The following is a 22,731-nucleotide window of genomic DNA, read 5'->3' on the forward strand; positions in this document are numbered from 1 at the left end:
GCCCGCGCCCGCACGCGGACCCCGCCTTTTCCGCCAGCGGGACGGGCCGGCCCCGCCCCGCGCGTTGGCTCTGGGAGATGTAGTTTTCCGCACCCCGGCCGTGCAGCGCTACCCGCCGGCGGTCCCGGCGCAGTGGGACTGCACCTCCCGGCATGCAGCGCGGCCGCTGCACACCAGCACCATGGCGGCGGCGCGAGGCGGACTGCGCGGTAACGGCGGGCGGGAGGTCGGGCGGAGGGGGTGGCCCAGGGCGGGGGGACCGGAACTGTCCCGCCACCACCCCCACGACACGGCCCGCGGGCCCACGGGCCCGCCCGGCTGAGGACAGGGCTTAGAGCCACGCCCCCGGTGTGATTGGTCACACCCGCTTTGCGCTTGGTCACGCCCCCTACGCTTGGCCACTCCCCTCAGGGCTCAGGCACCGCCTTCGAGCGCCCCCTGGCAGCGGGGCAGGAGCACGGCAGGGGGATGAGGGTAGGGATGGGGATGGGGAGATGGGGATCGGCAGGGATAAGAGCAGGGGCAGGGGAACAGGGATGGGGATGGGGAGGGGTAAGAGCAAGAGCAGGAGCCTCGGGCATCCCAGGCTGGGCCCCCCCACGCTGTCCCTCCCTAATGCTTCTTCCTGCAGGACTGCTGGTGGCAGCAGGATCTCCCCTGGGTCCCGCCAGGCCTTGGGGGCAGCCGGGCCCTCCGGGCACACGGCTTCTCAGGCAGAGCTGCCACCGGCCAGCAGGACAACAGGCCAGGCCAGAGCCGGGCAGCGGGGGGCTCCCTGAGGGGGTGGAGTACATCCCCACCCGCAAGAGGGGCAAGAATCCGATGAAACCGGTGGGAGTGGCCTGGTGAGTGGATCGGGCAGTGGGAGAGGGCGGGCCCTGGAGGCTGCACTGCTCTGCAGGGCTGGGGTGGAATGGGGGCCCTGGGGGGCTGTAGTACTGAGCAGGGGGCTGCCCCAGAGTGGCACAGCATCCTTGTTTCCCTGCCAGCTCTCTCCATCTCCTGACTACTAGTTGTCCTGCAGGGCCATCGGATTGCCTTCTGGAATAATCCTCTTCCTCCTGGCCAAACGGCAAGTGGACAAAAACCGCCTGGAGCAGCTCAAAATCCGCCAAAAGATGATGCAAGCCAACCAGGGGGAGTACGAGACAGAGCGATACAAGACAGTGGCCAGGGGGGCATAGCCAGGCTGCCCCCCATCCCCAGGCTGGCACTGTGGCACCTTGAAGGGACTGGACAAGGGACACCAGCCCCATGGGACACTTGACACTGTCACCTGCCCTTCCTGTCCAGTCCACAGAGTGGTCGTGGAGCTGGACAGGGACAAATAAAGTGGAAGAGCTCAGTGCATATGTGGTTGCTCCCTCACTGCTCAGCCCCAGTTCTGCCCACAAGGCAGGGCATACAGGCAGGCAAGGGAGGCCAGGCCTGGAGCAGTTTGACCTTGGTTTTTCCATCCCTTGGTTTTCCCATCCCAAAGCAGTGTTTGTGCTGCACCAGGCCACAGCCCCCACAGAGGCTGCCCACAGGTTTTTCGAGGGAGTTGCTGCACCAATAAGACCGGCACCATCTGGAAAACTGAAGTGTTTTTATTTAGCAAGTGCAACTTTGCCCACATCCGTGGCTGCAGGGCCTCTGCAATGTGAGCTCTGCCACGGGGGTCCCAGCTGCCCCCTGCCCATGCCAGGCACAGCCGCAGCCTGGGGGGGGCATGGCCGGAGCCGCATTTAAGGCACCGAGTGAATGACGCCAACCAGACTCTGCCAAAAAATTCCAACGCGATCCCAGCAGCTGCTGCCAGCTCCCGGTGCCCACGTAGGGCTCTGGCATCCCACTGCCAACCCAACGCCATTGGTACAGCCTCAGTAAGCGGTGCCAAGGCTGGGCACTGCCTAAACACTGGCAGCCAGTCCCCCCCACTGCCCTGGGAGGCTTGTTGGGGGATGATCAAGGGAAGCCCTTTCCTTAGCAGCCTACAGGTAGGAATGCCAAAGCGTTAAGAGTCACAGTAAGTGAACTATCCTGTATAGAGACAAGAGGAGGGGGTGAGGGGCAGCTGGGGAGGACAGGAGGGGTCCCAGGGCTAATCCCGGCCCACTATCTGCAGGAGGAAGGTGAAGATGTAGATGATGTCGGTGTAGATGGTGAGGGCACCATAGACGTACTCCTCAGGGCTCAGTGTGTTCTTCCTGTTCCCCAGCACAAGTTGGGTGTCATAGGCAAGGAACTGGGGGGCAGAGGGTGTCAGGCAAGGACAGAGGGGGGATTCCTCCCTCCCCAGTCCCTGCCTGACACCCTCTGCCCACCCCAGCCATGAACTCACCAGTGTGAACGCGATGGCCCCGATGGCTGCGTACAGCATGTGGAGCCAGGAGACCTGCACAGGAAGGGGACAAGGGAAGGGTGAGCCAGGGTGCTAGCAGGCAGCAGGCAAGGCAGGGCAGGTCCTGCCCACACCCAGCTCCCAAGATGCTGATGCTGACGCATCCTCTCCCTGCAGGCAAGCTGCCTTTTGTGGCCGGCACCACACCCTGCTTCCCAGCAAAGGGGGACCACCCAAACCCCATGCCTGTACCAGCCCTGGGGACACCTGACCGGGAACACCCATTGGCACCCCACAGCCCCTCTGTCCCCCCGACTCACATATTGGAAGGAGAGGACGATGGCAGTGATGATCCCGGTCACCATGACCACAATGCCCAGCACACAGAACAGCCCCGGACACGATGTAAAATCAACCTGATGGGACACACACACACACACATGTAACAGGAGAGCCCAGGGTGTTCCCACTGACGTGCTCCCTCCCCGAGGTGGGGCAGGGCAGGGCATCTCTCCTTGCCTTGGTCTGGAAGCAGAAGATGGTGACAATGATGGCCACAATGGCAGTGATGAGCATAGCAATCAGGACAGCATTGGTCCGGTGCACGCTGTGGATGGAGGGGACACCACAGTCACCTCACGCTTCGGCATCCCCCTGCCCAGTGGGGTGTTGGTGACCCCCTGCACAGCCCAGATCCTGGACAGGAACCCCCCTGTCTGTAAGCCCAAGTGACTGAAGTGTCCCCTGGCTCTTGACAGCCTCCCACTTGAGCCAGCTGCATTGGGGAGGACAGGAGGGACACCAGCTCCTGTCACCACAGTGTCCCTAGGCCATACCTGGCAATGCTCCCTGTCATCAGCCCCATGGCCAGCGTCTGTGGAAGAGAAGGGTGGGCTCAGCAGGCTGGGTGGCACCACGGGGGGGCAGCAGTTCCTCGCTGCCCTCACATGCCCACATATCCCCCTATCCCTCCCAGCCTGTCCAGGGAGCTGCTGTGCCATGGGGGCACCACCAGGACCCTCCACCAGTCCCAGCCCACTCACAAAGATGCTCAGCAGGATGATATTCCATGGAAAGCGTCTCCTGAGGACAAAACGAGGAGAGAGGTGAGCTGGTGACAGGGGCTACATCATATTCCTCTGGTCCCCAGTCCCCCAGGGACAGCCCCAGGCAAGACCCCCAGTCTTAATGCTCTAGAGACACCCCTGCCATATCCACACACCCCACCCTGTGGGTCCCAGAGACTCACCGGGGACCCTGGCAGCAAGCCAACACCAAGTAGGTTACCAGGAACACAGCACTGCAAAGAGAGGCAGGAGGTGTCAACCCTGCAATCTCCCACCAGGACCAGCCCCCAGGCTGGGAGGCTGCAAATGTGGGGGGCACGAGCTGGGGGAGCGCAAGCCAGCAGACCCCCTACTCACTATGAGGCGTAGTAGATGGCAATATTTTCCCGGACGAAGGAGCGGACAGGGTGGCTGTGGGACAAGAGGGACAAGCATGAGGGAGGGGGTACAGCAACTACTGTCCCCTTGGAATACCCCCAAGGGACACAGGGTCGGGCTCCCCTCTTTTTCAGGACAAGGCTACTCACTGTAGCCACCCCCTCCACTCACACAAAGGTGAACACAGAGATGATTCCCACTGTCACCAACAGCTGCAGGGAGATGATGGCATAGACCTGCAAGAGACAGAGGGGTCAGCATCTGGACCCTTGCCCTGACAGGTGCTGCCCCACCCTGACAGATGCCCCCAGCCCCTCTGGACTCACCTTGCGGATGAAGGTGTGCCGGATTTTCCTGTCGTCCCAATCAACTGATTGGAAGGGGGAGCCATCCCCGATGCCATCGTCACCTGTGGTGGTGGACACTCCTCAGCACCAGGTTCAGCTGCACAGCCCCTCATGGCACCCCTGTTTCTAGTGCCTTCCCCCCACAAAAAACAAGGAGCTGCCACTTACCGAAGCGAACAGGCATGGTGGGAATGGCCATCCCTGGATGAGAGTACCCCCCTGCTGCTGGGTAGCCCCCTGGCTGCCCGTACCCTGCTGCTGGGGGGTATCCCCCCGGCTGTGGGTATCCCCCAGCGTAGGGATGGGGCTGGGGGTACCCCCCTGGGGGTGGGGGGTAGAGGGGGTTCTTGTCATCGTAAGCTGGGGGTGCACTGGGCTGGGACATGCCGGCTCCCTGTGTCTCCCACAGGCACCTGGAGGGGAGAGAAGATGGGGGGTGTCAGCACAGGTCCCCCTCCCCAGGCAGGACGTGCTCCTGGTGAGTGGAGCCACAGGTGTAGGGACACAGGGGACCGTGCAGCCACAAAACCTCCCCCTCCCACTTCAATAGTGGCTCCTAATTAATGACAACAAGTTGGCCTCGATGCCAGCAGGTCAATGAGAGGTGAGGGATGTCCCCACTGTCCCTTGGCCGAGGCCACCCACATTCCTGTGCCCTGAGTCCCCAGTGCCTGCGTCATGGTCAGCCACGGGCAGGGCACAGCCACACGCTGACTCAAGCTGCGTCAGGGACATGACCTTTCCAAAAGGGATTTGACCTCCCCGGCTTTTGGAGCCCACCCTGCCATTGCCAGGGGGCAGGAAACAGCCCCCCCACATGCCAGTGTGTGGCTCTTAGTAGCACCAGTCTGGGGACAAACGACATCATTCTATCCACTGCCTGAGATAGAAACACAGGGCCTGATCCTCATCACAGCCATGCAGACTCCCACTGCCCCCCCCATTTCAGGGGTGTTCCCCACCCACAGCCCAGTGGGTCACATGGAGGCTCCAGAACTCCTGAGTCCCTTCAGGGAGGGGACAAGTGACAAGTATAAGAACGAGTGACATAAGCATCACCTCTGCAGAAGATGGACTCTTCCTTGGTGAGGGAAGTCGTGAGCTCCCCTCCCCGGCCACACCAGGCCCCCTCACAGAGCCCCCAGCAGCTGTGAGCAGGCAGCCCGGGCTCAGGGCCAGCTGCTGGGCTTGGCCCCAGCAGGAGGAGGAGGAGGAGAAGGAAAGCAGGATCTCCAAGGCCAGGAAAACAACAGCGCTGCCAGAAGATGGTGCCAGGCCTTTCTTTACCCACCTGCCACCCCCAGAGTGCTGGCACCCCAGACCCCAGGCAGGTGCCAACACTCGCCACATCCCCCCTGCCTGCAATGGTGACGTGATTCTGGGACCATCCCGAGGAAGGAACCAGGACCTGATCCCAACCAGGACGAGGCTGGGAGGAGATCGGGCACTTCCTCCTGTGTGACGCCAGTGTTTCCCACAGCCAGGCTGGACAGGCAGCAGTGCTGGGGGGCACACCCATGCCAGCCATGCCAGGCCAGGGGGAGTAGTGAGTGGTTCAGTGTCTGTCCCTCCATCCCCCCTGCCATCTGTCTGCCCCAGCCCTGGCAGAGCTGCCATGGTCGTACTGCCCTTTGGCATCATGATGACGATAGCACTGAAAATAAATAACCCATGTGGCAGTGACCACCCAAACAGGAAGCTCACTTTCTCCACTTCCCTGTAGTTTCCTAGAAAAGCACACGGTGTCCCATGGCACCACCTCGCCTATGGGGCCAGGGAACGGCCCAAAATAGGAGTTTGACCCCAGGAAAGTCCCCATGACTGGCACTCAGTTATAGGGGGACCAGAGTCCCCAGGAGGGAACCCAGGTGTCTGGGAAAAATGGGGTGTATCCGGCCAGCAGGTGGTCACTGGAGGGGTTCTACCCTGTGCCTGTGGCCTGCACCCCGTGGCAGAGGTCCACTGACTGCCCCAGCCCCTCCTGCTCCCACCCCATCGGGGTGGCCTTGGGCACAGGGAAGGAACCAGCCTGACGGGTCCCTGCGGCCGCCGCACCCAGGGAAGGAAGCAGCTCTCTGAACCCTCCTCAGTCCGTGGCATATCAGGGCCCTGAAATGAGAGGCCACCAAATGGCCACGCGGGACAGTTTGGTGACCCTGCTGTGACACGCAGTCCTGGGGACAGGGTGCTGCTCTGCACTGGCACCCTGACTCAGCACAGATAAGGCACATGTGGCAGGGATATGGGGCACAGGAACTGTCACCCCTTGTCACGGCCCCGTGGGTGGCACAAGGTAGTGTCCCCACCACTGGCCCTGGTATTCCTGCTGGGCTCAGCCTTCCACCACAAGCTCCACAGGCTTCCTGGGGCAACAAGGGCCACTTTGGGAAGGGACCATGGTTTGGGGTGGGAGCCAGGGCTCCCCACACTGAGGCTGCCTGAGAAACTACCTTACTCTTGAAGAGCCTGGAAGCCGCTACCAGAATGGCATGGCTTGGTACAGCACAGCCTGGCACGGCACAGCACAGCCTGGCATGGCATGGCACAGCCTGGTGTGGCACAACACAGCACAGCTGCTGCATGCAGCATGGCACAGCTTGGCACAGCACAACCTAACACAGCACAGCAGAACTTACCCTGGCCTAGCCTAGCACAGCCCAGCTCAGCTCACGCGAGCAGGTCAATGTGGCCCACCCAGGCCAGATGTCCCCATGCCACTCAGACAGGACACAAGTTTGCTGGAGCTCAGCCTCGCCACCACTGCGTCTCTGCCCCCCTGCGAGCCCCCTCCTGAGGGGCAGGGCATGGGACAGGGGTGTCCCTCTGTGCCCCAGCCCAGGCACCCCCACAACACCCAGTGCCGGTCCCCACACCACCTTCGGTGCCACCCCACACTCTGACAAGCACAAACCCTTGCCCTCCCCTCCCGTCACACCCCATGGGGTCCGTGGGGACACCCTCCACAGAACTAGAGTCGGTGCCCCCCTTCGGACCACCCCACACCACGCCCCAATTCCCCGCCACGCGATCCCGTGGGGTCCGGAAAACAGCACCAATGCCACAGTGGGACCCCGCGCGTGGGGGTCCTGTCCCGCGGCCGTCCCTGCTCGCAGGAACGCCCTCTGACCCCGATCCCCCCGCCGCTGGACCTCAACGGGACGTGCCCCCACCCACTCCGAGGACGAGGGTGCGGGGGGTTGCAGCGCGTCCCCGCTGTTTGGTGACCGGCCGCCCACTCTCGCCCGGTCCCCGCCGACCTCCGGACGGTCGGGAGAGCGGTGGTTCAGCCCCTGGCCGGCCGTGGCACCGGAGGGCGCAGGGACAGGGGGGTGGGGGGGCAAACCGGGCGGCGGGGAGTCGGGAGAACGGGAGGGGGGAACCGCCGGGGGCCCCACGCGGGACTCGGGTGCGCGGGGTGGGGCGAGGCGGGCTGCCCTACCTGCTGTGCGCTGCTCCGCCGGGCTGAGCCGCGACCAGCCGGGACGAGCCGGGACAGGGCGGGCGGACGGGACGGGGGCGGGCACCGCCCGCCGCGCCCCCCCGCGGCGGCTCCGCGCCCTGCGCCCCGTGACCGGGATGCGCTCCCGCGCTCCCCCGCCTGTTGCTCCCCGGGACGGGCCCCGCTGGCCCCTCGCCCGCCCCCCCTCGGGATCTCCTTGCCGCCGCCTCTGACGTCACTCAGAGACCCCCCCCCCTCTTCACACAGTGACGTCAGCGGGGAGACACCCCTTTCGGTGGCGGCGGGGGGGATGGAATCCCCTCCCGTCGCCGGTGACGCGTCGGTGTGTCCCGTGTTTGTGTCCCGGTTCCCGCGGCGGGGCCGGCAGGGGGCGCGGTGGGCGCGTGACGCCGGTAGCGGCATGGCCGCGGGGCCCGGCGGGGCGGCGGCGGCGGCGGCGGCGGTCGGGGCGCGGGGGATCGGGGCCGCCTGCCTGCGCCTCCTCCGCCGCGCCCGCCGCGCCGCCGCCGCGCTCATGGCCTTCGCCGCCCCGCTGCTGTTCCGCCTGGGGTGAGTGAGGGAGGGAACGAGTGAGTGAGTGGAGCGTCTGCCGCTCGGCACCCGCCGCCGGGAGGGGGCCACCACCGCCCGCCTTTGTGCTGCCGCCGGGAGGGAGGGCCCGTCCTCCTCTGCCTGTGCGGAGCCGCCCGCCGAGGACCTGCGGCCCCGCTGGCGCGGGGAGGCCGGGCCGGGGCTGGAGCTGGCGGGGGCACAGCCACCCACCCGTGCTCAGCCTGCCCGCGTCGGGGGGGCGAGGGCGGGCGCTGTCAGCCCGGTTGCGGGGTCGGGGAACAGCCGCCGGCTCCCCCCGCGCGGTGCCGGTCACCCCCGGATCTCTCACTGTCCCCTGGGAGCAGCCTTCCCTCGGACGTCATCGCTGACCCATCCCGGTGCCCCGGCCGTGGCCGGGCTGCCAGTGCTGGCAGAAGCCCCCGTTCCCCGGCTTGGGGTTCCCACCGCCACAAAAGCGGGAGACTCCCTCCCGGTGTCCCTGCCGGTGGATGTCACCATCCAGGGGTGCCCTTGGCTGGGAATGGGCTTTGCAACCCAGGACTTTAAACGTCCGTCATGGTAGCATTCCCCGTCCCGTTCTAAATCGCTGCTGTATGAATGGGGAGGTCCCTCCGAGCCCCCACCCTTTGTCTGTTGTATGCCCATATGCACGGGGGCATTTCTCTCTTCCCTTTTCCCTGGCCCATTCCCTCTTCCCTCATCCCCAGGACCACAGCACCCAGGGCAGGCTTGGGCATGGCCCCTCCGGAGCAGGGGTAGGGACAGCCAGAGTGCTAATCTGCCCTGGGGCTCCAGCCCCTCCTGGTGAGCAGAGCCCTCCTGGACAGATGGATTGACAGATGGACACCCCACAGTAGTGTTCCCCCCCACCACCATCCTTGCTGCCTGGAGCAGCTGGAGGGGACCTGGCTGGGAAATTAGTCCTGCCTTCACTGCAGATCCGGAGTATGGGATACACTCACGCCACTTCCAGCCCCCATGCATGGAAAGTGACCCTGTATGTGTCCCCTGTGAGAGTCCCAGTCCAGGCAGCAGCCCCCTCCCCACGCGGGCTCCTTAGGGGTTTTGGGGGTTAATGCCAAGGGGTGTCTGCCCTCCCCAGGTACAGCCTGTATGCCCGCACGCGCCTGGGCTACCTCTTCTACCAGCGGCAGGTGAAGAAGGCCCGGGAGCGGTACCCACATGGCCATTCTGTGCCCCAACCCTGCTGCTTCCCTGGTAAGTCCTGGCTAGCCCCCCCCACACTATGGCCTCACAGTGTCCCCCAACACTGGCACTCTGGGGTGGGGAGGGGTTGCCATCGCCAAATTGCCCAAAGCATACTTAACTAAGAATTTGATGTAAGATGCTAGAGTATGGCCTGGACCTCTGCTTTTCCAGCCCAGGGGGTCATGCTCTGATGTCTATCTGTCTGTCCCTGTTAGGGGTGAAAATCCTGCCCATTCCCGTGCTCTCCAACAACTACAGCTACCTGGTCATCGACACTGGCTCCAGCCGAGCGGCCGTTGTCGACCCCTCTGACCCACTGGCTGTGCAGGTGAGACCCCCTAAGCCACCCATATCTGGTCTTCGAGTGTCTCCAGGTGAGGGGGTGGCACAACTCTGTACTTTGAGGGCAGAGGGGGGCAAATCTGCCCCTAATCTGCAGCCCTTAGTGCCCAAGGCTGGAGTGTGGCAGTGCTCATCCAACGCCTTGAGGGGGACTGAATTTAGGGAGATACTGGTACTTGGGTTCTGTGTCCCCCCCAAATCTCTCTGTTTCCTCCCCATTCCCAGGCTGCCATTGAAGAAGAGGGGGTGATGCTGGAGGCCATATTCTGCACGCACAAACACTGGTAAGGGGCAAGGAGGGACATGGGGGTGAGTCAGTGGCTGCCATGGAGGGTGCCCCATCTGATGGCTCCCAGCCCTGCCCCATTTAGGGAGGGATATGGAGGGGGGGGGCACATTTAGGGCTGCTGACCTCCCCGTCTGCAGGGACCACAGCGGGGGGAACGCGGCGCTCTGCCAGAAGCACAATTCCTGCAAAGTATACGGCAGCGCTCTTGATGCCATCCCACAGCTCACCAAGTAAGTCCTGCGCCCCCCTGGCAGCCCTGTCAATTTAGGGGGGGGTTTCACTCCCAACCACCACTGTCTGTGCACTCACCTACCACTCCATCCCCCAAGTACCATGTTGCCCCCATCGTGGGCAGAGACCTGGCATGTTCATAACACCAGTGTGTGGGGAAGGGTTGCCTGGGGAGTTGGGTATTTTGAGGTGCTGGGGGTGGGGGGAGCACACTGACAGTGCCCTCTGTGCCCGGCACAGCCCACTTGCAGACAGGGAGAAGGTGAGTGTGGGCTGCCTGACCTTTGAGGCGCTCGCCACACCTGGCCACACTGTGGGCCACATGGTGTACGTGCTGGACGGGGAGCCCTTTGGCAGCCCCCCCTGCCTCTTCTCCGGGGACCTCCTCTTCCTCGCTGGCTGTGGTGAGTGCACCTGACCTGGGTGTTGGGGTGTTATTCCACCCTGGGAAGGGCTTGGGGGTACCTCCCAATGCCCCCCCTTGACAAGCAGTTGTGCGGGGGTCCAGGCAGGCCATTCGAGGGCTCCCCTGAGACCATGCTCGCCTCCCTGGACATGGCCTTGGGCTTGGGTCAGGACACGCTGCTGTGGCCGGGTGAGTGTCCCCAACAGCGGGGTAAAGTCACTGGTGTCCCCCCTAGTCCCCACTGCCAAGCTGGGGAGCTGTGTGGGGGTGATGCTGAGGGCTGTGTATGGGGGTCCACAGGCCACGAGTATGCACTGGAGTGCCTGACCTTTGCCAGCCTCCTGGAGCTGGACAATTCTGCGCTGGAACAGAAGCTGCAGTGGGCAGTGCAGCAGCGCCAGGAGAAGAGGAGTACGGTGAGGCATGGGGGTCCCTTGGCTGCAGCACCCACCATCCCAGCGCCTCACAGGGATCCCCATCCCTTGGCAGGGATGCTGCACCCCAACATCCTCTTTCATGGCGGGTTCCTTAAGGGAAGGGGGTTCTGGGAGGGGTTCCAGCTCCCTGCCAGGGGTGCTGCCTCTGTCAGGGGAGCTGAATGGCTGGTCCCACAGTGCCCCTCCACACTGGGGGAAGAGCAGACCTACAACCCCTTCCTACGGACACACCGGCCGGAGCTGCAGGAGGCACTGGGACTGTGGCAGGACGGGGGAGAGGACCCCGATGCCTTCCGCGCCCGCGTCCTCAAGGAGGTGCGGAGGCGCAAGGACCTCTACCAAGCCACCTAGATCTTCCCTCCCTTTTCCATGGGGCCAGGTGATATTTGGGCACAAGGGGCCTAAGACTCTGTGTGTTTCAATTTGCTGTGAATCTCCCTCCTGGGGTGCATGGCTGGGGGGGAAGAATGGACACCCCTTTACGTGGGCACCCTGTAAGTGATCCCTGCCTTTGCTCCCCCAGACTTGGGGGTCACCAGCTGTCATAGAAGCACCTCAATCCCCTTTCTGGGGGTCTGTAGCCCCCCTGCCCCACTGCTAGGGCTATAGGGATGGCACCAAGGGCTTTTCCTATCCCCCCTCCCTGTTTTTCTGGGAGTCTCCAATTTCCCCACCACCACTACCACTCAGCTCCCTCCCCTCACCCTGGCAGCCCCTAGTGCTGTGCATCTCTTTTGGAGGGGGCTGTGATGGAGTCTGCAAGGGTAGGTGGGGGGCAGTACTACCTCCAGGCAAGGGGCTCCTCTCCAGCACCCCATCCTTGACGCTGGAGCCCCCCCTGCGCGCACACACACACACAGAGCTGGGGACATGGGCTCACACTGGTGTGGGGTGGGGGATGCTACTGTACGGGACACACACACACCCTTCCACACCCCAAATAAAAGACTAGATCGATTTCATACCTGTTCGTCCCTTTCTCTCCACGTTGGTGGGGCCCCTCCGCGGGACACCCCGCCTCGGCGGCGCGGCCCCTTTAAGAGGTGGGGCCAAGCCGTTGCCTTGGAGACGGTGAGGCGTCGGGGGGCCCGGGGCCGGTCCGGCGGGTCGGGGGTGTCGGGGGTCGGACCGGGGGTGACACGGGCCGGGGGCTGCACTGCTCCCCCCGGGGTCACGCCTGGAAAGGCACCGCGGTTCGGGGGAGCCACGCCGCCGCCTCACCTGAGGGTCCGGCAGCAGGGCGAGGCATGGAGAGCGGGCAGGAGATCCCGGCCCTCACGGACACGGCTGCCGAGTTCCTGAGCCTCATCGGTGGGTGCCCCCTCCAGTCCCCCTTTGTCCCCCGCACGCCGTGCCCTGGGGGGTCGTCGGTGCGGGGGGTGGGGGGGAGAGGGATGGATAGTGGCGACTTGGGCAGGATAAATGGGGAGGGGGGTGGAAATGAGGCAGGGAGAGGCCCTGGGCAGGGGTGATGGTCGCTCCGGGAAGGGGTGACCATCCCTCCGTGCAGGGCTGAAGGAGCTGGAGCACTGCCTGTTCGCCGAGACGCTGGCAGTGGTGGGCACAGGGGACCCACCAAGGGACAAGGCAGAGGGCCAGTGGTGGATGGCAGCCCAGTGGGCACCCTACAGACGGGAAGGTGAGCCAGTGTGGAACTGCATCCTGGTGCAAGCCAGGTTCCGAGGCTGGCAGGATGGCGTGCCTAGATCCAGCACCCTCAAAGGTGAGCCGGGGTCCTTTCGGGTGTCCCCCCCACCTCAGGGCTGGGGCACCCCTGTCTCACCAGCCCCCAGGGCTAGGAATGGGACAGTGCCAGCAAGATTGGCTGAGCATGGCTTTGCTCTGCCAGCCTTTGTGACCCCACAGCTGGAGACCCTGGAGCAGGAGGAGCAGGAGTGCTTGGAGGTGACTGATGTGGTGGTCGTGGTGGCACATCCCCTTCCCCATGTCCTGCCCCCCCTGTCCTGGGGTGTGCCCTGCAGTGGTGCCCTCTGGGAGGATATGCCCCATGCAAGGCCACTCTGGGCAGTCTGGTGTCCCCTCCTAGGCTCGGACTCCAGCTCTGTCCCACCAGCCTGGTCCCCATTCCCTACTCTGGGTGGAAGTTGGGGCAGGGAGTTTCCCACAATGCTTCTTATGGGGTACCCTGATTGAAAGCAGTGCTGGGGTGTGCCACCTCAGGAAAAGCGATGCCCTGGCTCTACCCTCCATCCTGTGCCCTCCACCCCTCCCACAGCTCACACCACACCCCACAGCGAAGAGTACCCACATGGTGAGCCACCAGCATGGGATGACTGTCACGAAGACCCTCCAGGAGGGAGAGGTGAGGTTGAAGGCGGGAGATCTCTCCTGTCTGCCCCCCAAATGGGTCACATCAGGGGTGACCCCTGTCTCACCAGGGGTGCCCCAGGCTCTGGGGGTTGCTGTCCCTGGGGTCGATGGGGCTGTGGCTTTCCCATGAGGTGGCCAGGTCTCTCCACAGGCAGAGCCACAGTGCCAGAGCTTCTCCTACCGCCAGGACGAGCTGCGGGGGCTGCTGCTGGAGGGTGCCAGCCTCCTGCTGCTGCGGGTGCTGGCACGCCGGCACACAGTGCCCCCCGGCCTCATCTTCCCAGCCATCGACACCGAGGGCCACCTCTGCACCTCCAGCTACGTGAGCTGCAGCCAGGGGGCCTGTGGGGTTGGGGGGGTCTGGCTCAGGTTGGGAGTGCCAGGGTGGGATGTGGGAGATGGGAGTGGGCAGAGTGTGGTTGACAGCATGGGAAGGGCACCTGAAGGCAGAGGGGACTCTAAGACAAGGGTGACCCCTGGTTGTGCCCTGCCCAGTCTGCCCTGGGCATCCAGCGTCAGGCAGTGGGCTCTGCAGAGACGGAGGTGTTTGTGATGGAGCAAGCCATGCACACCAGCACAGGCGTCTCCACTGTCTGGCAGAGCAGCTTCCTCCCCAATGGGTAAGGGTGAGGGTCTGACTGGGGGCACCCCCAGCCCTGCCAGTCTGTCAGGGACCCAGCATGGGGAGTTCATGGGCTCTCCCCTCTGCAGGCGTTTGGTTCAGATGACGCAGGTTGGCTCCCCGACGCTGATGCTTCTGCAGGATGAGTCCATCCTCAGCAACTCAGGTACTGGGGCAGGGAGGCTCGTGCCCTTCAGCATGGGCAGCCCCTGCCCACTGTCCAGCAGCTGAGTGGGGAACACCCTGCCCTGCCTTTCTGCTGCCAGGTGGGTTTGAGCCCCAGCTCCCCTTCCCCAAAGAGCCCCTGAACTGGGAGGAGGACATCCAGCTCTGCTCCTGGTTCCTGGACAGGAAGGTGAGATGGGTGGACATGGGAGCAAGGCAACATGGGGCTGTGCCAGTCCCCAGCGGGGTCTCCCTGGATGTGCCCAAGGGACACACTATGGGGGGCAGACTGGCCAGCATCCTCCCTCACACCTTCTTATGTGTGGGAAAGGACCCAGGCACCCTGTCCCCCTCACCCTGGCACAGTGCCTGGGGGGATATGCATGTCCATGCCCACCACACCCACCCTGCTGCAGGAGGAGCTGCAACTATCCCATGCTGCCTACCTCCAGCAGCACCCTGAGGTCCGGGCGCTGCTGTCTGACTTCCTTCAGGCCTTGCTGCTCCAGCAGCCCCATGACCCCATCTCCTTCGCTGCAGAATTCTTCACCCACCAGCGGCCCATGGATACCCCCTTTGCCTCCTCTGGGTCTGCCAGCCCTCTCCCCAGCTCCCCACCTGACCACCGTCCAGCTAATGGGGAATAAAGCTGCCAATACTGCCTGTCCCAGTCTTGTTTGCTTTGGGGAAACTGAGGCTCAGGGAGGGCAGGTGGTGCCAAGTTGTGTGCTAAAGCCCCACCATGCCATCTGGGTGGGACCCTGTCCCCCTCTCAGCTGTTCTAGCCCTTAGGGCTTAGGGTAGGGGGTGCCTGGGGCATATCCTCAAGCAGAGCCAGACTCACATCCCTATGCCCGCCACTACCTCATGTGTAGACTTTGCCCACCTCTCTGTGGGGCACAGCCTGGATGGCAGATGGGTACCCCAGAGAGACAGCTGGAACTAACCAGGTACCCACAGGAGCATCTGAGGTGCTCCCCCTTCCACCTCCACAGCCACGAGGGTCCTGGGGATGAGGTCCCCACTTTTGTTGTCACAGCTTGACAGTGCAGCAACACTGGCACCCCATCTTTGGAGTGAAGGTCCCCACACCCAAGGGTGACAAAAGCACCCTGTACCGCAGAGCTGAGTGCTTCCCCCAGCAGCTGAGGTTGCATTTTGATCTGCTTGTGCAACACATGCCTGCTTCCTCCTCATTTCCACTCCTATGGCATTTCCCCTACTCCCCTGTGGCCAGCCTTGCCTTCCCACTCTGTGAGAAACTGTCCCCTGTCCCCCCAACTGCCCAAGGAGCAGGAGCCCTGGCATGTGATGGAGGGTGACACACAGACAATGCTCCCACACTCCTGATGTGGGTGCCTCGTGCGTGCACATGTGTGTGCGTGGCAAAGAAGAGCAAAGGGGCCTCCTGGCACAGGGCGGGAACCGAGAGTGTGCACATTCATCGCACCCAGCCCCCAACAGCCAGGGGCCCTTTCCCTACCCAGGTCAGCGGGTAGGGAAGGAACACTTCCTTCTCATATCCTCCTCCTCTCCTCCTCGGGGGGGCAGTGGGGAGGGTCCTTTAAAAGCTGGGCAGCAGGCATTACACCCAGTGTTAGGATCAGAGTGCTCCAGCAGCATGTCTGGATCAGCCCCAGCTATGGCATCGCTGGAACCAGGTGAGCCTCACAACACTTGGGTCCCCTTGTGCGTCCTTTCCTCCCTAGACCCCCTTCCCTCTGCCCTGGTACCCCTGGTTCCATTCCATCTCCCAGTGGGCACTGTCCCCCCAAGCCTGTCCTGGATTCCCCCTCTGTCTCATCCTCTGTTCTCCGAAGTCCACCTGTGATTCAACCACATTCCCAGGATGTGGATGGGCTGGGGAGGGGGGGTTAGGACCAGTACAAGCCTCTTGTCCCCACTCCATGCCCACCCAGCAGCAGGGCCCTGAGCAGGATTCCCTCCTGCCCAGAAACACACTTGGTTCTTGGACTGGTGAAGACTGGGCTGGGAGCAAGCATTTTAGGGACATCTGAGCTAGAGGTGGCATCTGACCCCTTTGGGTAGCCACTGACAGATCTCATATAGCCACCATCATGGCCCCCTTGGAAAAATGGTGCTTGTACCTCACAGAACTCACCAAGTAGGGTCAGGTGGGACTGGAGAAAGCTAGTGCCAGAGCTGCCAGTCCACCAGTGTCCTTGTCCCCCTGGCAGGCTACCACCTCCCCTCCTCCTTTTCCTTGCCCCACCAGGCCTCACTGGGTCCCTGAACCACGGCCAAGCGCAGAGTCACAGCACTGGCGGGAAGCACCCTGGCACTCAGGACCAGACCTACCTGGATGAGCTCATCAGCATCCCCAAGGGCAGCGGGGTAGGCGCTGCCAGGCTGGCACCTCTGTCTGAGGGTGGGAAGATGGGGCAGGGTCCAGTGCTGCAGGGAGCTGGAGGTGGGAAGGCAAAGGGCCACCACAGCAGGGGTGTGCCCTGGGACATGCCCTGGGAACATGCCCTCAGCATCCCCAGACCTGGCTCAGGCAAGTCTGAGTGTTTCCAGACCTGTTTTTCCAGATGGAGAAACTGAGGCATGGGGTGAGGAGCTATCCAGCCATAGGAATCACCCCTGCTCACACACCTCTGGGGCCACCGGTGGGTGAGCCCAGTGGGGCTCCCCAGGCTGACTGCACCCCACCAATCCTCCCATCCCCATCCTGGGGTGGTGGAACAGAGAAGGGGGAAGGAATAGGGTTCTCCTATCAGGAGGGGTAGTGAAAGCAGAGCTTTGCAGTGGGATCCCACGGGATCCCACTGACAACCCTGCAACCCCCCTGCAAATCACTGTCCAACCTGTCCCCGGGTGGGAGGGAGGGGCTCAGTGCCCTTACAGCACTACTGCTAACAGAGAGAGACTGGGGGCAGCAGTTCCCCCCGCTCCAAACTGTCGGAGAAATGTTCTCCATGTGCCAAATGCATGCGTGTGGGCAGCACCAGGTTAAAGGGGACTGGATGTGCAACTGGGAGACACTGGGCTTGAAGAGGAGCTCCTGGCTCTGACTTGCTGCCTTGTCCCAGGTGGGGTTCAGCTTTAAGAAACTCTGGGCTTTCACCGGTCCCGGCTTCCTCATGAGCATCGCCTACCTGGACCCAGGCAACGTGGAGTCGGACCTGCAGTGTGGAGCAGTGGCAGGGTTCAAGGTGAGCCCTGGGCCCCCTGACTTTGGGATCAGGAAGTAGGCAGGGGTTTTGTAACCTCTCCCGTGCCAACGGCAGTCCATTACCACGGCTGCTGGCTTCCCCAGCCCGGGAGTGGGAAGCACATGGGGGGCCCTTGGCACTATGGGAGGGCACCCAGGGGTGTCAGAGGAGCACCCCTCTGACTGGGCTGGGAGATCACCTCCACCCCCTCTCTTCCCTGCATTCCCTGGGCTGGTTGAGCTATGGACCGTCAGGCGGCCAAATCCTGGCTGGTACCCAGTCCCTGTTGCCTCCCTCCCTCCTTCCTACCCTCCCAGCTGCTGTGGGTGCTGCTGTGGGCCACTGTCCTGGGGCTGCTGTGCCAGCGCCTGGCCATCCGTCTGGGCGTGGTGACTGGGAAGGACCTGGGCGAGATTTGCTACCTCTATTACCCCAAGGTGAGCAGCCACGGGGAGCCCCCTGGGATCACAGTCTGAAGGGACCTTGCGCTTGGGATGGTGACAGTCCTAGCAGGGACTTGGGAGGCTGGAGAGGTGCAGGAAGATACTGCGAGAACCCTGCCTCTCCCAGGGGCTCCCCAAAGCCCCCCAAGCCCCGGTGCCCCCCATCTGGTGCCCACACCCCTGCGGTACAGGAGCCCGGGGAGGGGGGGAGCTACCTCGGTGTCCTGGTCCGACCTGGGGACATATGAGAGCATCCCCCGCGGGGGGTGAGCCCAAGCGTCAGGGCAGCGACTCGCTGCCGAGACGCGGAGCCTGGGCGAGTTGGGGCAGGAAACTGGGGGGGCTCGAGGGGAGGGATCACATGGCGAAGGAGAGGAGGAGCTCAGGGTCCCTTTTAGGCGTCAGGATCCTGCTGGTGGGTGGAACGAACGAGGAGATGTTGGCTGAATGACAGGCCCCCAAAAGGAGGATGCATCCCTCTGCCCTGCTCCGCCCCCTCCCCCGAAGCATCATCTCCAGACTGCTGGGTCCTATCCTCAACTCCCACTGGGGCAGGGATGGGGATGGGAGTGCAGGCTGAGATTTAGCATTCACCTTTTACCCTGAGATTGTCGTGTGAGAAACTAAGAGGCATCTCCTGGGGTTCCCATGTTGTTCTGGGTGGCCTGCCACAGTCTGGGGACAGGGATTTCCACCCAGGATGCTGTGCCAGCTCACCCAGGGCCAAGCCACACTGTGGGCTCAGACACCTCATGCTGCCCTGGCCCTTCCAGGTGCCCCGTGTGCTGCTCTGGCTCATGATGGAGATCGCCATCATCGGCTCTGACATGCAGGAGGTGATCGGGACAGCCATTGCTTTCAGCCTGCTCTCAGCTGGCCGGTGAGCCTACCCATGGGGATCCCCTAGCCTCCTCCACAGCCCCACTCCACAGAGGGGCATGTATCTAATCCCCCCCTTGCCATCCTGCAGCATTCCCCTCTGGGGTGGGGTCCTCATCACCGTTGTAGACACCCTCTTCTTCCTCTTCCTCGATAAGTACGGTGAGTGCCAGGGTGGGGGGGATGGGGTTACACTCACCCAGGCATCCCTGGTGCCAATGTGACACCAGTGTCCCCTGCTCCATCCCGCCCCATCTCTTGACCCCTCTAGGGCTCCGCAAACTGGAGGCTTTCTTTGGCCTCCTCATCACCATCATGGCCCTGACCTTCGGCTACGAGGTGAAGGGGGGAGCTGGGCACAACCCTTTTCCTGCAGGGTACTGGCAAGGGACCTCCATGTGGGGTGTTCCCACTGGTACCAGCCTGCAGCAGGAGGGTGGCAGCTCACAGTGACCCTTCCCACTGACCCCCAGTACGTGGTGGTGAGGCCAGTGCAGGTGAAAGTGCTGAAGGGCATTTTCCTGCCCTACTGCCCGGGCTGTGGGCGAGAGGAGCTGCTGCAGGCCGTGGGCATTGTTGGCGCCATCATTATGCCTCATAACATCTTCCTCCACTCCTCCTTGGTCAAGGTGAGACCAAGATACTGCCATGGGCACTGCCCCCCCCGGTGGGGGGACACTTGGTGGGGACCAGCTGGTCCTGGCTGCACGACAGGGCCGCTCCACTGACCCTGTGACACTCATGTCACTACCATGCCCAGACACGGGCAATCGACCGATCCAAGAAGCAGGCAGTGCAGGAGGCCAACATGTATTTCCTGACTGAGTCCTGCCTGGCCCTCTTCGTCTCCTTCCTCATCAACCTCTTTGTCATGGCTGTCTTCGGCGAGGCTTTCTACCGCCAGCGAAACAAGGACGTGGTGAGTGTCACCTTGTGCCCACAGGGAGGTGACAGCTGTGCCCAGCTGTGGAGATGGGCAGGGTAATCATGCCTTGGAGAATGGATATTCTCTGAGACATGGGATGTGGGGGTGTCCCCGTGTCTGTGGGGCCACTGGGTGGCTGTCACGCTTGTGCCTGCCATGCCTTGCAGCACAACAAGTGCATCAACAGCAGCATCAGCCACTATGCCGACATTTTCCCTGCCAACAACGAGACAGTCTCTGTGGATATCTACCAGGGGGTGAGTGGCACCAGGCTGTACCCAGTGAGCATCCATTCCCATTCGGGGGGCACATCACTCCCCCCACCAACTCCTGGGGATGGGGGCTATTGCAATCCCACTGAAAAGCTGGGAGCTGATGGGGATGCCTAGAGTGGGGGACACTTTGGGGTGCCCACTGGAGCGTCCTCACATAGGGTGTCATCCTGGGCTGCTATTTCGGGGCAGCGGCATTGTACATCTGGGCCATTGGGATCCTGGCAGCAGGACAGAGTTCCACGATGACCGGGACTTATGCTGGGCAGTTCGTCATGGAGGTGAGAGACAGGGATCTTGGCCCTTGCTCCCACATGGAGCAGCTGGGAGCAGGGGAATCACAGGTGGACCCTGGGTGGGAGGTTCTATGGGCAGCACATTCCCCCAAAGAGTATTGAGAAGTGTTAATTGCCCCCCATTCCTGCAGGGAGCCGGGCATGGAGCATTTCCCACCTGGTGGGAGGCAGCTTGCTAGCACCAGTGTCCCTGGTCCCTAGGAGGAGGGATGGGAACAGTGCCCACCCACTTCACTTCATTGCCACCCCTGTCCCCTGTGACACTCTGTGGTGCCCCACGCAGTGCTTCCCTAATTAGATCCTCTGTTAATGAGCTGGAGCTGACACCTAGTGGGGCCCGGCAGCCCTGCAAGGGGCCAATCAGCACAGAGAAGGGGGCAACGCCCCCCATATTCCTCCCAGCCAGTGTCTGGGGATCACCCTGACATGGTGCCTCAGGCATGGCGAGGGTGCAAGTTTTGCCGTGTCCCAGGGCTTCCTGCAGCTCCGCTGGCCTCGCTTCGCCCGGGTGCTCTTCACTCGCTCCTTTGCCATCCTGCCCACCGTTTTTGTGGCCACTTTCAAGGATGTCAGCCACCTCACAGGCATGAATGACCTGCTCAACGTCCTGCAGAGCATCCTGGTAAGGGGGAGGGAAGGCATCACCTGCTCCCAAACACCCCAGCCTGGTGGCCTTGCGCCCCTCATCTCCCTCTCCTTCCAGCTGCCCTTCGCTGTCCTGCCTGTCCTCACCTTCACCAGCCTGCACCCGCTCATGCAGGACTTCACCAACAGCCTGTGAGTGCCAGGGCAAGGGGAGGCACAGAGGGGGGCAGAGTGGGACACTCCAGCTGCAGGTCTGTCCCTTTGGCCCATCCTGGCCCCCTCAGCCATGCCACAGGGGCAATTACCATATGGACGTTGGAGGGGTATGTTCATTCCCACCTGCCCAGGGCAGACAAAGTGGAACAGACCCTGTCATCACCCTCTCCATCCTTCTCCCAATGGCTCTTGGGCACCCCTGGGTCCTCAGCATCCTCCTGGCACTCCCAGCCCTGGACTTGGAGGATGGACGAAGCCCACACCAAAAGCCCTGGGGTGGGAGTGAAATATAGCTGTGGGGTGCAGAGATGTCCCAGCTGGGGTCTTGCTCACCTACAAACCCAGTTTCCCCAGCCATCTGTGCACAGCGGCACACGGGGTGGGGGCCTGCCCTGGCACTGATGCCCACTGCCCTGCCCTCAGCCCAGGGAAGGTGCTGATGACCCTCATCACAGGACTGGTCTGTGCCATCAACATCTACTTTGTGGTGGACTTTCTGCCGACGCTGCAGGGCCTGGAGTACCACATCCCCCTGGGCCTGCTGCTGGCTGCCTATGTAGCTTTCATCGCCTACCTGGTAGGGCTGGCACCGTGGGATGGGCAGGGAGAGCATCCCTGGTAGGTGCCCATTAACCTGTCCTCTTTGCCCCTGCAGATCTGGACATGTAGCATCGCACACGGAGCCCGGTTCCTGGCCCGGGGCCACCACAGCCACTTCAATTTTGGTGTCACCCTCGACTCGTCAGCCCTGACAGGGACCCGGTGACAGAGCCCTTCCATGCTCACTGTCGCCCCGTACCTGCCCAGCACGGCCTCCTCACATCGGGCACTGATTTGCTGACACTCCAAGGCCAGGGATGATGTTCTGGCCAGCGATGCACCCAGCAAGAAAGGGGTTAACACCCGGACAGACCTCCCCTCGAGTTTTTAGAGCCCAGCCCCCTCTCCCCCCAGTTCAGGGGTGCTGGTCCAGGCTGGATGCGAGCGGGGGCGGGGGGAATAGCAGCGGGAGGTGCCCCCATCCCTTGGCACAGACGCTTCGCTGAATGAGCCGCGTCGAGACCTCCCTTGCTCATTATTGCCGGGAACCGCCGGCCCCCGGGACCGCTAATTACCGCCGGAGACCGCTAATCACCGCTGGGGACCGCTAATCACCGCCTGGGACCGATAACCATCCCCACCACCGGCGGGGCAAGCCCAGGGACCGGCTCCAGCCCCACGGGGGCTCCGAAACTCGGGGACAGGAGGGCGGCTGATAAATGGCGTGTTTGTAGCCCGGCCTCGGCCTCGCTGTTGCTGCGCGGCCCTGGGGCGGGCTGGGGACCCTTTCGGCTTCTCCGTATCCCGGGGACGGCCCCTCTGCCCCGGGCGAGGTCGCCCACGCGTGGCCGTGGGGGCGGAGGGGGACTCAGCGCCAGCCCTTTGCATTCCCCCGGGGGGAGCGGGGCGGTGGGGGGGTCCCACCGTGCCCTCCCCGCCCCGGATGCCCCGTTTCCCGCCTGCCGGTACCGCCGGATACGGATGCGGGGCCGCTCGGGCCCTCCCCGGGAGCGGCCGTCGCCCCCTGCCCTGGTCCCTCACCGCGGGTGGGGGGTCCCGCCGCGCTTCGCCCCCCACCGCGGTCCGCACTTGTGAGACGCTCCCTGGCTGTTTCAAGGCTCCCCCTTCTCCCCAGCACCCCCCCACACACCCCAAAATCCCGCTTCTCGATCCAGGCCGGCCGGGAGGTGGAGAGGGGATTTGGGGGGCCGAACATTCCCCCCCACGCACACACACACAA

General features: G+C 63.3%; 4 protein-coding genes across 9 annotated transcripts; 3 read left to right on the forward strand and 1 right to left on the reverse strand.

Moving 5' to 3' along the window:
• Positions 1-135: 135 nt before the first annotated feature.
• On the forward strand, positions 136-12,001 carry PNKD (PNKD metallo-beta-lactamase domain containing). Of its 3 annotated transcripts, XM_051786957.1 has the most exons (10): positions 136-209; positions 632-845; positions 9,230-9,345; positions 9,552-9,664; positions 9,904-9,962; positions 10,105-10,197; positions 10,439-10,602; positions 10,707-10,793; positions 10,905-11,020; positions 11,219-12,001. In XM_051786957.1, exons 1-10 carry the CDS (start codon positions 182-184, stop codon positions 11,390-11,392), a joined length of 1,164 nt encoding a protein of 387 aa, XP_051642917.1. In that variant the 5' UTR covers positions 136-181; the 3' UTR covers positions 11,393-12,001. The 3 variants fall into 3 exon arrangements, with proteins under 3 accessions (XP_051642917.1, XP_051642915.1, XP_051642916.1); XM_051786955.1 differs by lacking the exons at positions 136-209; positions 632-845 and adding an exon at positions 7,737-8,124; XM_051786956.1 differs by lacking the exons at positions 136-209; positions 632-845 and adding an exon at positions 8,276-9,124.
• Positions 1,570-7,663, reverse strand: TMBIM1 (transmembrane BAX inhibitor motif containing 1). Its single transcript, XM_051786969.1, has 12 exons — positions 7,555-7,663; positions 4,284-4,528; positions 4,095-4,177; positions 3,940-4,004; positions 3,748-3,801; positions 3,573-3,623; positions 3,367-3,406; positions 3,160-3,197; positions 2,843-2,930; positions 2,644-2,739; positions 2,324-2,377; positions 1,570-2,227 (listed from the first exon to the last, which is right to left on the reverse strand). Exons 2-12 carry the CDS (start codon positions 4,498-4,500, stop codon positions 2,084-2,086), a joined length of 930 nt encoding a protein of 309 aa, XP_051642929.1. The 5' UTR covers positions 4,501-4,528; positions 7,555-7,663; the 3' UTR covers positions 1,570-2,083.
• A 69-nt stretch (positions 12,002-12,070) lies between the features above and the next one.
• Positions 12,071-14,817, forward strand: CATIP (ciliogenesis associated TTC17 interacting protein). 2 transcript variants are annotated; one of them, XM_051786963.1, is made up of 9 exons: positions 12,071-12,352; positions 12,552-12,764; positions 12,891-12,946; positions 13,278-13,364; positions 13,524-13,694; positions 13,868-13,992; positions 14,084-14,160; positions 14,261-14,349; positions 14,654-14,817. In XM_051786963.1, the coding sequence occupies exons 1-9, from the start codon at positions 12,289-12,291 to the stop codon at positions 14,804-14,806; spliced, it is 1,035 nt and encodes a 344-aa protein (XP_051642923.1). In that variant the 5' UTR covers positions 12,071-12,288; the 3' UTR covers positions 14,807-14,817. The 2 variants fall into 2 exon arrangements, with proteins under 2 accessions (XP_051642923.1, XP_051642922.1); XM_051786962.1 differs by having other exon boundaries at positions 12,073-12,352; positions 14,576-14,817.
• A 932-nt stretch (positions 14,818-15,749) lies between these two features.
• On the forward strand, positions 15,750-22,731 carry SLC11A1 (solute carrier family 11 member 1). 3 transcript variants are annotated; one of them, XM_051787143.1, is made up of 15 exons: positions 15,750-15,820; positions 16,396-16,514; positions 17,213-17,335; positions 17,653-17,772; positions 18,552-18,658; positions 18,749-18,819; positions 18,929-18,996; positions 19,131-19,286; positions 19,418-19,576; positions 19,750-19,839; positions 20,016-20,135; positions 20,623-20,772; positions 20,854-20,927; positions 21,375-21,528; positions 21,607-22,731. In XM_051787143.1, exons 1-15 carry the CDS (start codon positions 15,781-15,783, stop codon positions 21,715-21,717), a joined length of 1,662 nt encoding a protein of 553 aa, XP_051643103.1. In that variant the 5' UTR covers positions 15,750-15,780; the 3' UTR covers positions 21,718-22,731. The 3 variants fall into 3 exon arrangements, with proteins under 3 accessions (XP_051643103.1, XP_051643104.1, XP_051643105.1); XM_051787144.1 differs by lacking the exon at positions 21,375-21,528; XM_051787145.1 differs by lacking the exons at positions 20,854-20,927; positions 21,375-21,528.

The sequence above is a fragment of the Manacus candei genome, unplaced genomic scaffold (assembly GCF_025592945.1).
Source record: "Manacus candei isolate 608988 ecotype Guabito, Panama unplaced genomic scaffold, ASM2559294v1 h1tg000023l, whole genome shotgun sequence".
Taxonomy (NCBI): domain Eukaryota; kingdom Metazoa; phylum Chordata; class Aves; order Passeriformes; family Pipridae; genus Manacus; species Manacus candei.

Excerpts from the sequence above, each read along its gene's own strand:
- TMBIM1 (XM_051786969.1), bottom strand. The coding sequence starts at position 4,500 with ATGTCCCAGCCCAGTGCACCCCCAGCTTACGATGACAAGAACCCCCTC. Across the intron at positions 3,198-3,366 it reads TCATCCTGCTGAGCATCTTT|ACGCTGGCCATGGGGCTGAT; the intron begins GTGAGTGGGCTG and ends TCTCTTCCACAG. Across the intron at positions 2,740-2,842 it reads TCTTCTGCTTCCAGACCAAG|GTTGATTTTACATCGTGTCC; the intron begins GCAAGGAGAGAT and ends GTGTCCCATCAG.
- PNKD (XM_051786955.1), top strand. The coding sequence starts at position 7,865 with ATGGAATCCCCTCCCGTCGCCGGTGACGCGTCGGTGTGTCCCGTGTTT. Across the intron at positions 9,346-9,551 it reads CCAACCCTGCTGCTTCCCTG|GGGTGAAAATCCTGCCCATT; the intron begins GTAAGTCCTGGC and ends TGTCCCTGTTAG. Across the intron at positions 9,963-10,104 it reads TTCTGCACGCACAAACACTG|GGACCACAGCGGGGGGAACG; the intron begins GTAAGGGGCAAG and ends CCCCGTCTGCAG.
- CATIP (XM_051786962.1), top strand. The coding sequence starts at position 12,289 with ATGGAGAGCGGGCAGGAGATCCCGGCCCTCACGGACACGGCTGCCGAG. Across the intron at positions 13,365-13,523 it reads AGACCCTCCAGGAGGGAGAG|GCAGAGCCACAGTGCCAGAG; the intron begins GTGAGGTTGAAG and ends GTCTCTCCACAG. Across the intron at positions 14,161-14,260 it reads GTCCATCCTCAGCAACTCAG|GTGGGTTTGAGCCCCAGCTC; the intron begins GTACTGGGGCAG and ends TTCTGCTGCCAG.
- SLC11A1 (XM_051787143.1), top strand. The coding sequence starts at position 15,781 with ATGTCTGGATCAGCCCCAGCTATGGCATCGCTGGAACCAG. Across the intron at positions 18,659-18,748 it reads AGCCTGCTCTCAGCTGGCCG|CATTCCCCTCTGGGGTGGGG; the intron begins GTGAGCCTACCC and ends GCCATCCTGCAG. Across the intron at positions 19,287-19,417 it reads TCCACTCCTCCTTGGTCAAG|ACACGGGCAATCGACCGATC; the intron begins GTGAGACCAAGA and ends TACCATGCCCAG.